This window comes from Sphaeramia orbicularis, chromosome 2 (genome assembly GCF_902148855.1).
Source record: "Sphaeramia orbicularis chromosome 2, fSphaOr1.1, whole genome shotgun sequence".
Taxonomy (NCBI): domain Eukaryota; kingdom Metazoa; phylum Chordata; class Actinopteri; order Kurtiformes; family Apogonidae; genus Sphaeramia; species Sphaeramia orbicularis.
Window position 1 is genome coordinate 13,174,906 of NC_043958.1, and position 12,477 is coordinate 13,187,382.

The 12,477-nt window shown below is 37.7% G+C and overlaps 1 protein-coding gene and 1 long non-coding RNA gene across 2 annotated transcripts; both read left to right on the forward strand.

Moving 5' to 3' along the window:
• Positions 1 to 5,657: 5,657 nt before the first annotated feature.
• Positions 5,658 to 12,034, forward strand: LOC115436423 (macrophage mannose receptor 1-like). The gene is made up of 11 exons (XM_030159299.1): positions 5,658 to 5,880; positions 6,191 to 6,209; positions 6,477 to 6,571; positions 6,678 to 6,812; positions 6,976 to 7,087; positions 7,195 to 7,260; positions 10,305 to 10,361; positions 11,106 to 11,200; positions 11,287 to 11,421; positions 11,585 to 11,696; positions 11,807 to 12,034. The coding sequence occupies exons 1-11, from the start codon at positions 5,782 to 5,784 to the stop codon at positions 11,872 to 11,874; spliced, it is 993 nt and encodes a 330-aa protein (XP_030015159.1). The 5' UTR covers positions 5,658 to 5,781; the 3' UTR covers positions 11,875 to 12,034.
• Positions 10,280 to 11,200, forward strand: LOC115431126 (uncharacterized). Its single transcript, XR_003937052.1, has 3 exons — positions 10,280 to 10,361; positions 10,725 to 10,743; positions 11,106 to 11,200. It is a non-coding gene; the product is annotated as an uncharacterized LOC115431126 (long non-coding RNA).
• Positions 12,035 to 12,477: the final 443 nt, after the last annotated feature.

The following is a 12,477-nucleotide window of genomic DNA, read 5'->3' on the forward strand; positions in this document are numbered from 1 at the left end:
ACAGTCTCTGAGACATTAACTCTTCTCTTCAAAACAAAAACACTTATACGGTGTATAAATCATCAGGAATGCATTTTTCTGGATACCAACAGACTGGACTATGGCAAAATTAAAAACCACATGAAAGTTGCAGAACCCTTTATAAATCTGGGAATAACCATCATTTCACACATAATAATAATAACAATAATAATTATAACAATAATAATAATAATAATAATAATAATGGATTGGATTTCTATAGCGCTTTTCTAAGCACATTACAGACCTGTTTCAGTACTACCTCACTTCTCAAAAATTCTACAAAAACTATTCAGTGATGATGATTGATGACTATTCATTGATAAAAACAAATTAATCACTTACAGTCAATACTGATTCAGTAAGTAATTTTACTAGCATTAATAACCTCAACAGAGGAAATCACCAATTCAACAGATTTAAAAACATCACACAGTTGGAGCATTCATTGACCTCAAAAAAGCTTTTCAGTAATAAAGATAAAACATCTCACCCAGCAGCTTCAGAGGGTCTGAATGATGGTTCTCCATTTCCAGGACTTCATCTACTGGGGCACAAAATTCACAAGTGTGACAAATATCTGACATCACTTCAACATCCTACTGAGAACACATGTAATGACAAAGACCATCTATTCCAAGTTGAGTTGATTCTACTCAATAAAAAGCAAAATACTCAAAACTACATTCTTTGTGACCTTCTCTTTAAAATGTTTGTCAGAGCAGAATGCATGAAAGACAAAATATCTCACCCAGCAGCATCAGTGCATAGAAGGTGTTATCAGTTCTCTGCGATGTTCCTCCATTTCCATCATCTCATCCACTGAGGCAGTAAAACTACAAGTGTGATGAATAACAGCACACTGTCCTGAGGATGTAGACATGCTCCATACTGGCACTGTGTCATTCCTTTGATTGTCCAAGTCATGTTCAGGTCTGTCATCACTGTCTGTGTGGTGCTGCATTCACACACTAACACCTCGATATCAACACACAATCTAAAATTAGACAGGGAGATTCGTTAGATTACATATATACATACATACATACGAGGGCATTCAATAAGTAATGCCCCTGACCCACTTCCCATAGCAGTAGAGCAAAGAAACTTGGCACAGTTATTAGTCTTTCTCTACATAGGAACCACCCAGAGTTATGCATTTCTCCCATCGTTTGATGCAGCTCTGGAGACCGTTTTTGTAGAACATCCCAGGTTGGTCCTCCAACCACGACGTGACTTCAGAAATCAAGGCTGCATAATCTGGGAAACGCTTTCCTTTCAAAAACAACTTCATGGCTGGGAAGAGGTGAAAGTCAGAGGGTGCAAGGTCAGGAGAGTAGGGAGGATGGGGGAGGATTTCATAGCCACACGCCCGTGCTTCTGATCTGGCGACATGCGAGTTGTGGACCGGAGCGTTGTCCTGCAGGAGGAGGATACCTTTGCTGATCTTGCCCCGCCTCTTGATTTTGATAGCTTCTCTTAATTTCCTCAAAAGTGAAGCATAATAGGCTCCTGTAATTGTGGTACCCTTTGCCAGGAAATCTGTCATCACTACTCCGTCCTGGTCCCAGAAGACTGTGAGCATGACCTTGCCAGCGGAGGGCTGCACCCTTGCCATCTTTGGAGGTGGTGAGTCCAAGTGCTTCCACTGCATTGACTGGGCTTTGGTCTCTGGATCATTGCGATAGACCCAGGTTTCACCCTGTGTAATCAGTCTTTTGAAAAACTTTGACTCATCTTCTTGGCACATCTCCAAATTCATCCTCAAGCACTCGACGCGTTCTCGCTTGGGAAGGTGTGAGCAACCTGGGAATCCATCTGGCAGACACCTTATGCATATGCAAATGGTCATGAATGATAGTTTCCACAGACCCTGTACTAATCTTGACCTCTGGGGCTATTTGGCGAATAGTAATGCGCTGATCTTCCAAAATGGCAGCCTCAACTTGACGGACAGATGCCTCATCAATGGCAGAAGGGGGGCGACCAGGTCTGGGAGCTGTTTCCACAGACTTCCGGCCATGTTTGAATTCATGATGCCAGCGTTTTACAAGGTCATATGATGGGGCATTATCACCATAAGTTTCTTTCATTTCATCAAAAGTCTCCTGTGGTGTGCGTCCTTTCAAATACAAAAACCGGATCACTGCGCGACACTCAACAGGCTCCATTTCACACCTGACTCAGTTCAAACACCTGTAAATCAGAAACCACAATTAGTTCAGAGTTGTAATTTGCCACATAACCCACAGAGATATAAATCATTGCACATGCAAAATTTCAGCTAGATCAGACAACTGGAAGTGGGTCAGGGGCATTACTTATTGAACACCCCTCGTACATACATACATATTTATTTATTTATTTATTTAATAGTCCAATTCATTGTGATTTAGAGGTTACTGTATGTAAAGTGAATCTGTGGACACAATATCCTCTCGTCTCTTACATCTCTAACTTTGTACCCGTACCAAACCTGCGTCACTTCCATAGTTACATAATTTGATACCATATGACTCATGTGGTTGTAAACAGAAACTCAGGTTTTTTCAGACATGCCTGTGTAAACACTCAGGAGGCATACAGTACACTTTATATCAGAAAAGAGGAGCAGTAATATGTATGTAAAGTGTCTGCAACATCAGAAACTTCTAGTATTACACTATTTCTAATATAATAGATCAATCTACTGTGCACACAACAGACACAGAGCAGATGCACAACATGCATTTATTTACACATCTTAGCTTTAGCCACCTTACCTTTTCTACATGAGGTGAGCTGCTCCTGAAGACACGTGTCGTCTTTAGAGTACATGTGACAAACTGTAGCTGTTCTGTTTTAATACTCATCGTTCGCATGAAAACTGGAGGTTAAAACATGGTCTGCTTCTCTCAGTAATGTTCATTTGAATTTAGCGCGGTTAGCTTGTAGCTTCCTTGTAGCTTCCAGCTGGCTACAGTCACCTGATGTTGAGGACGAGCCATTGCGCCTGCGCATAGACAAGTCTTCATCTCGCGTTAGTTTGACGAGATGTTACGTTTTTTGTTTTTTTTTTATTGAAGCACACTATTCTACAATAGAACACACAAAAACATGACTATAACAAGAACATACAAAACATCAGACATTCCAAGACACAATAGTAACAAACTAATAATTAGGAGACATAGAACCTACAAGAATAAATAGATTATTTAAAAAAGACAAAATATAAATAAATAAATAAATAAATAAATGAGAATAAAGATGAAGTTCCAGCAACAACTAAAAATACATTTAAACAAGTAGAGAAAAATATAACAATCGTTGGCGCTGTGCTGCCATTTACTGGTTGTTGTTCGTGACGTCAAATGTGGGACAGGCAGTTTGTACTGTTAAGAGAGAGAACAGATGGACGTTGAAACACAAACTACAGTAGGTTTGCTATTCTCAAATGTTCCCACTAGATGACACTATATGTGAAGAATGGTCCTGGATTGTCACAAAATAGAAAAATTAAAAAATGGCATTTGAAAGTATGAATAATCTTGTTACAGGAAATAAAGTTGAATCTTTTTCATATCAATCAATCAACCAATCGATCAATCTTTATTTATTTAGCACTTTTCATACATTAAGGATGTAGCACAAAGTGCTTTACACATAAGTTTAAAAATCAGTACCACCCCCCACCCCTACACACACATACGCACACCCACACACACACATACGCACACCCAGAAGCACAAAACACTTAAAAAGACTAACTGAGCACGAGAGGACCAGAAAGTAAAAGTAAACTACACACCATAAATCGTACAGACACATGGACACCATGAGAACACTATGAAGCCAAAGAATCTTGATTTGTTGCCGGTGACTGGCTGCTCTATATGCTGTTGATCCCACCCCCTCCAGGTTTTTCCTGATGAAACAGAAGGGAACATGTGGTAATAGTTTATAACAAAACATTTATCTCTGTGATGTGTTTTTACTGTGACCAATGTGTCTGTGTATGATTTTAATGTTCGTATTTTAATGTTTTTATTCTAAGCTTTAATATGAACTGATCACAAGAGACTGTCAATGAAATACTGACAGGAATATATTTATTTATTTATTGATTTGAAACAGGAGGCTGTAACTACTCCAGTAGTGATGCCATTGAGGCTTGACATCCTGGACGTACAAGATCGGAGACGGACGTTCTTCTGTGTTCACATGAGGAGGAGATCATGGGTCTTTGGCACAAACAAAAGAGTTCTTCGTTGTGGACCTGGCATCATTGACAGTCATTTTCTGTGGAGAGAAGTTAAAAATGATAAACTTTTTTTTTTTTGTAAGGTAATATATGAGTCTGATCAAGAGGTAACATGTGGACACATTTCAAGTTCAACAGTCTCTGTCATGTAAGCAGAGTAACTTATATGCATGTATTATACATGCTTCATGTATAAGCACTTTAACATTATGTATAACAAAATTTGAAGAGATTACATTTTTAGGTGAAAAATGTCAAATTACTGCTCTGTAACACGTGGACTTGAAACGGACATCAATTTTTTTAAGCTTTACGCTTAAAAAATTTAGGAGATACAGCCCTTTGAAAATTAATGGGGGTTTTTTTTATTGTTTTTTTTTTAATTTTGCAAATTTGCTTTTCGGCCCACTTTGAGGAGCTATATCTCCTTAGGTATTCAAGCCACACGGCTGAAACTTACTCTCAGGCTTTCTGAAAATTGGTGATTCTGGGAAATCTTAGCTACATTTATGTCATTGACCCTTTTCAAAGGACTGTATCGCCTAAACTATTACAGATATGACATTAAAATCTTGGATGTGTTCGTAATGATTTAGTGTGAATTTTTTCAGAATTTTCTGAGTGGGTAATGTGGGGACCATTGGTTGAATTGCCATGGAATGACCCACTGGGTCTCTTTTTGTTCTATTAATAATTTTTACAATTAAATTAGTTATCAGCTCACCCTTTACTACACCATTGACAAAAGGTAGGTGTTTAGCATTTGTTTTCTGTAATAATTTATGTCTTGTGTGTGTACAGTGTAAACTTTATGCAAAAAGACAAAAAAAAAAATGTGACAAGATAAAAATAAATTGAGAAGTATTTACATTTTTCCTTCAAGCATATAGACAAGAAAATATTATTTTTTTGTTTTTTTTAATCAAATCTGCAGTTTTATCATCTTTAGGTTGTGGATATTTCTAACAAAAATGGAATTGTTCCTAATCAGTTGAGGTCATGCAAATTCAGCATCAAGAAGATTATGTTTTGGCAGCGCTAGACAAGTCACTGTCAACCATGACTAAAGTATGATAAAGGGTAAATGATTCCAGAATTAGTCCAAATTAAGCTGCATTACAGACAACTTATTTTAAGATTACTGATTGTATTGAGACTGTACCTTTTCTAGCTCTGACACTTGAACCGACACTTCCTGGAGTATTTTCAGATTACTTACCCTTGGTCTTTTTTTCCCTGCTGTGTTGATGACCTGCTCTGCTCTCATGTGCTTCAGCTGTGTTTCATTGTTTTCTCACGCCTTCTAGGGTACTTAATGTGTCCCCCCCCCTTGTCTCTGAAAATTGTGTTTGTCAATCATTCTATGCATCATTTCCCTAATGTAAGTTTCTGTGTGGTTTGATTGTCTTATGTTGCACTGACATTGTGTTTTTTGATACCTTTACATATTTTAATTGGCTTTTGAGTATTGACTGGATTCCATTTAATATCACCGCTTATTCCAGTTAAAGACAAACATGTGTACAGTGTATTTACTCATTAGGTTTCTCTTTATGCAGATGGCATTAGCTCTAGTTGTAGGTGTGTTCCTCTCTGGAGTGTGGCTTGGACCTCATGTAAGTAAAGTTTGTTGGTTTCTTTTACTGTGATCTTCAATTGTAAGTTTCTGTTCTATTAATTCTGATATTCTACCATGTTACAGGTCACAGTAGTTGTAAGAAATAGTGAAGAAAAACACTTTTCATACTCAAGATTGTTTGACTTCCTTGACTAATTTTACATGACCACATTGCACCATTCAACTAAATATCTACTTAAAACATTTAGCGGCCAAGGAGTCAATAGGGTCAGTTTTAGTACATGTGTCAGACTAAGGTGAGTTTTCAAGTTCTACTTAATATTCACTCGTGCTCTCTGCATCCACAGGTGCAGGCACAACAACTAGGTTGGTATCTCTGAAATTCACTATGCTTAATAATAAACAACAGCCACCACCTTGGATTTGCACTAATTGATTTAATTTGGGGAAGAAAAAAACTTTAAACTCAGGCCTACAGTTTGATGAATCCTCAGAATTTACTTTAGACCCAAATTTCAGGATCTTAGTAAAATGGCTGCTATTTAAGCCTTATTGGAAACTGTACCTGCAAAATGTGATACTCAGGGGAATGTTGTTGGGCAGGATTAACTTAACATCATTGCTCTGTTGTAGATAAAACCTGTAAAGTCTGTCCTTCTGGCTGGGCAGTGTTTGATGGACGCTGCTACTTATTCAACATGCAGGAAAAGGAATGGATCGACGCTGAGGTAACAGTCGACCCTTCTCCAGTTGTCTGTATAGATTTCATATATGGTTGCCTTTTTTTTTTTTTTTTTTTTTAATGCTTTTGTTTGCATTGCCTTGTCTATACAGCGTACCTGCACTTCCCTTGGTGCAAACCTGGCCTCTTTGCGCAATGCCAGAGTTCTCAAGTTCATCACAGACATGATCTACACAGCCACTGGCTCATCTAAAAAAACATGGGTTGGAGGGCATGATGCAGTCAAGGTGAGGGCATATGGAAGCTGGCAAATTCTCTAGTGTCGTCTGCAATAGTGTACAACACTAGGTACTGTAGGCTTAGAGTCTGCAACGTCATCAAAAGAATGGTGTCAGCACAACAGACAACAAAACAAACTTGACTTAATCCTTAAATATGACTTTCCTTCAGGAGGGGTTGTGGCTGTGGAGTGATGGTTCCCACTTTGCTTTCAAAGACTGGGCTAAAGGGGAGCCCAATAATGAAAAGGAAAAAGAGCATTGCATGGAGATGAATTTCAAAGGTAAGTTGCACTCAAAACAAAACGAGAACTTTAATATTTATATGCTGCACATCTATGCGATTTCCTCAAACATGTTTCCAAACATTATGTTCAATTTCCTCCTACAGGAAAGTATGTCAATGATGAGAGCTGCTCAATGAAGAACTCTTATGTTTGTGCCAAAGACATGATTTGAACACGAGGACATCTTTTTCACTGAGATCTGTTCTATCCAGGATGTATCACTACTGGAAAAGCTGGAATCTTCTCAGAAACGTCAATAAAAAATATTAACCTTCAATACATGAGGTCTGAGGTCATATTTAAAATGTTGTGGATGAAACTTGGAAAACATGTTAAGTGAAATGCATAAGAACAGCCTTGTGCTGCAGGTAAATTGAACCACAGCTGAGGGAAGTATTAAAGGGAAATGCTGCCCCCTGCTGCTGGACTACTGACTACTTATGTTTCAGCTCACTTCATTAGTCCAGTGTTTTTCAACCTTGGTCACCTGAAATTTCTAGTAATTGAAGGATAAATATATGGTGAGTTGAGACAATCGCAATAAGACGTGACAAACTCTGAAGCTGAAGCACATGTGGTACTGTGTCTTTTCAATCCATAATATAAATTATAGTGTAAAATTAACATTTGTACAGCAAACATTACATGATCAAAAAATTAATTTTAGCAAAAAGTCTAGATTTTGAATGTCTGATGTTGCCAGAAATTTGATTAAAGTGGGGTCATGAGGCAAAACGGTTTAATCACTGGTTACTTCCTGAATCTCTGCAATTTTAAATATGTTAATACGTGTAGATTTGCTACCAACACACAGGGAATATTCTAGAGACAAAAGCAGGAAAATCACATCTGAAGCATAGAAGAAAGGGAGAATTGTCCACCTTTGTCTCTAAATGGATTCTTTATTTTCAGAAATCATTATCACATGTAACTTAGAGGTGACTACTACTTACTACCAAAATGTGTAAATATCAATTATTACTGAAACGGCAAAAAACCAAACTGAACTTGACTATCAATGTTCTTGGTAAGATACATAGGCAAAATGCATAACAAATATGATAAAACTTTACAAATCATTTCAGAACATTTTCAGTACTTTCCCCTCTACATTACAGCTGCTGTTTATAGTTAGTTTTTCTATTTTTAATATTTTTCTACTATGTTCATTGCTGCTCTATGGGTCCCGTGGGGAGCTTTGCAAATTCAGTCTTCTATTTGTGCTGTACATTTGAAAAACTGACAATAAAGCTGACTTTGAGCTGAAACAGACATCTGCATGTCATGTCGCTGTGACTTTTAAGAAAAATGTTCATTTTTAGCAAAGTTTATTATAATTGGAAACAGAAGAGTTGGTCCAGTCCACTATATATTGTTAGTTTTTCCCATCACATGAAGAATCAGAGGTCATGATAAACTGCAGGTACACATTAACTCACCAGAAAACCTCATCACCACTGGCATCCTGGTGCCTAATCAGTGTCATCTTGTTTTAAACCACATTTCCCGGTGGTCTAATATCAGCAACTAAACAATAAGTCAAACATAAACATCCACAAAGTTTACAATGTTAAGTTGACTCGTGATATCAACATGTCCTTCAGTTATTTCTTTAGAGCAGTCTTTGTTTAGTAGCTGAACCTTATGGGATAATGGAAAAAAAATTCTCAAAGTTCTGATTCTCGTTAGATAATATTATTGTCCAGTCTGCTGAACAGCATCTGTAGTGCATATTAACCCATAGATAAAAGAAGACACCAGGGACTGAAGCGTCATCTGACAAGAATTGAACAACTTCAGTACATTGTTAGATGTTGCTCTGCATCACAGTCGGCTTTTATTATGTCAAGGAAACTGCTGACAGTGTTGACAAAGAAACACCCTGCTGGCATCCAAGTTGAAAGATGAAAAATATGAAGCCTCTTTAACAAACAAAGCTGGATATGCTCATCATCAACTTAGAAGGGTAATAGTACAAAGATTAATCAGCCTTCCTGAGATTCTGACCCATAACAATCTATCAACTGTCCTCTACAATTGGTTTTTATTCAAAGTTCCCAACAAATGATGTAAGATGAACAAAAAAAGCAGATTTTTTTTTTATTTTTTTTTTTACTTAAGCTCCATAATTTTGGTGAGACAGGATATCTGCAGGTGTCAATAACAACACTAGATATTTTACTGAAAAACTTGAATGGAGGTTATATAAAAGCACAGTTTAAATGGACAGTTTAATTGCGCACCACCCTGGATCTGTCTGTGCCAGTGGATGGAAGTAGTCAAATGTCAGAAATTACACAGTTACAGAGCTGCGTCACACTAGGTTCAGACCTGAACCACATGGAGAATGTCTGAGATGAACTGGAGATGATGTTTGCAATGGTCTGACGCTCCAAACAATGTATGCAGCTTTAAACGGAAATACAGGGTGGGGAAGCAAAATTTACAGTATTTTGAGGCAGGGATTGAAAGACAGTGTATGACCAATTACTTTGTTGAAAGTCATGAGAATTTATTTGCCACAAGAAAATTGACATAATAGAAAATGTTTTTATTCTATGTGTCCTCCTTCTTTCTCAATAACTGCCTTCACACACTTCCTGAAACTTGCGCAAGTGTTCCTCAAATATTCGGGTGACAACTTCTCCCATTCTTCTTTAATAGTATCTTCCAGACTTTCTCGTAATAGTTTTGCTCATAGTCATTCTTTTCTTTACATTATAAACAGTCTTTATGGACACTCCAACTATTTTTGAAATCTCCTTTGGTGTGACGAGTGCATTCAGCAAATCACACACTCTTTGACGTTTGCTTTCCTGATTACTCATATGGGCAAAAGTTTCTGAAAAGGTATGGATAATAGTGTTAGGTATGATTATGACATCAATATATGTTTGGTTTCAAAACAATTGACGTAGTGCCTGCTGAGAAAAAACAACTAAATGTTCATTGTAAATTTCACTTCCCCACCCTGTACATGTTTTCACATTGCATGAGTTTATTGAAACAATGCTGCAGCAATTGTGTGCTGTAATCTGAGCTAAAGGATGTTCAACAAAATGACGTGGGGACTGTTTTTGTGTAAATTATTAATGACAGGACAGTCACATCATGTTTACCTAACTAGAATCATTCACTTTCAATGTCACAGCTTATTCCATTTAAAGACAAACATGTGTACAGTGTAGTACGCATTGTGTTTCTCTCTACACAGATGGCATCAGCTCTAGTTGTCGGTGTGCTCCTCTGTGGGGTGTGGCTTGGACCCCATGTAAGTAAAGCTTGTTAGTTTCTTTTAATGTGATTTTCAATTGTAAGTTTCTGTTCCATTAATTTTGACATTTTACCACATTACAGTTCACAGTAGTAGTAGGAAATGATGAAAACACTTTTCATATTCAAGATTGTTTTACTTCTGTGACTAATTTTACATGACCACATTACACCATTCAACTACATAGTCGACTTAAAACATTTAGCATCCAAGCATGTATGGTCAATGACAGGACATGTGCCTTACTAAGTGTTGTAGGGATATAAGAACAACTAATGCTACCCAGATGGTTTTACATATCAGACTAGGGTGAATTTAAGTTCTATTTAATGTTCATTCATGTGTTCTCTGCATCCACAGGTGCAGGCACAAGAACTAGGTTTGTATCTCTGAAATTCATTATGATAATCAGACAATAGCTGTCACATTGGATTTGCTCTTTTTACCTCCGCCAAGTGAAATGGCGGAGGTTATGTTTTCGGTTTGTTTGTCTGTTTGTCTGTTCGTAAGATAACTCAAAAAGTTATGGATGGATTTTCATGAAATTTTCAGGAAATGTTGATATTGGCACAAGGAAGAAATGATTAAATTTTGGCGGTTGTCGGAGGGGGGGGCAGATCTGTCTTGGCAGAGGTCTGTGCTCTCCGAGTGCTTTTCTTGTTGGAAAATGTACTTACAAAATGGGATACTTTAGGGAGTGTTGTTGGGCAGGATTAACTTAACATCATTGCTCTGTTGTAGATAAAACCTGTAAAGTCTGTCCTTCTGGCTGGGCAGTGTTTGATGGACGCTGCTACTTATTCAACATGCAGGAAAAGGAATGGATCGACGCTGAGGTAACAGTCGACCCTTCTCCAATTGTCTGTATAGATTTCATATATGGTGTTTTAATGCTTTTGTTTGCATTGCCTTGTCTATACAGCTTACCTGCACTTCCCTTGGTGCAAACCTGGCCTCTTTGCGCGATATCAGAGTTCTCAAGTTCATCACAGACATGATCTACACAGCCACTGGCTCATCTAAAAAAACATGGGTTGGAGGGCATGATGCAGTCAAGGTGAGGGCATATGGAAGCTGGCAAATTCTCTAGTGTCTTCTGCAATAGTGTACAACACTGGCTACTGTTGGCTTAGAGTCTGCAACATCATCAAAAGAATGGTGTCAGCACAACAGACAACAAAACAAACTTGACTTAATCCTTAAATATGACTTTCCTTCAGGAGGGGTTGTGGCTGTGGAGTGATGGTTCCCACTTTGCTTTCAAAGACTGGGCTAAAGGGGAGCCCAATAATGAAAATGGAAAAGAGCATTGCATGGAGATGAATTTCAAAGGTAAGTTGCACTCAAAACAAAACGAGAACTTCATCATTTATAAGCTGCTGCACATCGATGCCATTTCCTCCAACATGTTTCCAAACATTATGTTCAATTTCCTCCTACAGGAAAGTATGTCAATGATGAGAAGTGCTCAACGAAGAACTCTTATGTTTGTGCCAAAGACATGATTTGAACACGAGGACATCTTTTTCACTGAGATCTGTTCTATCCAGGATGTTATCACTACCGGAAAAGCTGGAATCTTCTCAGAAACGTCAATAAAAAATATTAACCTTCAATACATGAGGTCTGAGGTCATATTTAAAATGTTGTGGATGAAACTTGGAAAACATGTTAAGTGAAATGCATAAGAATACCCTTGTGCTGCAGGTAAATTTAACCACAGGTGAGGGAAGTATTAAAGGGAAATGCTGCCCCCTGCTGCTGGACTACTGACTACTTATGTTTCAGCTCACTTCATTAGTCCAGTGTTTTTCAACCTTGGTCACCTGAAATTTCTAGTAATTGAAGGATAAATATATGGTGAGTTGAGACAATCGCAATAAGACGTGACAAACTCTGAAGCTGAAGCACATGTGGTACTGTGTCTTTTCAATCCATAATATAAATTATAGTGTAAAATTAACATTTGTACAGCAAACATTACATGATCAAAAAATTAATTTTAGCAAAAAGTCTAGATTTTGAATGTCTGATGTTGCCAGAAATTTGATTAAAGTGGGGTCATGAGGCAAAACGGTTTAATCACTGGTTACTTCCTGAATCTCTGCAATTT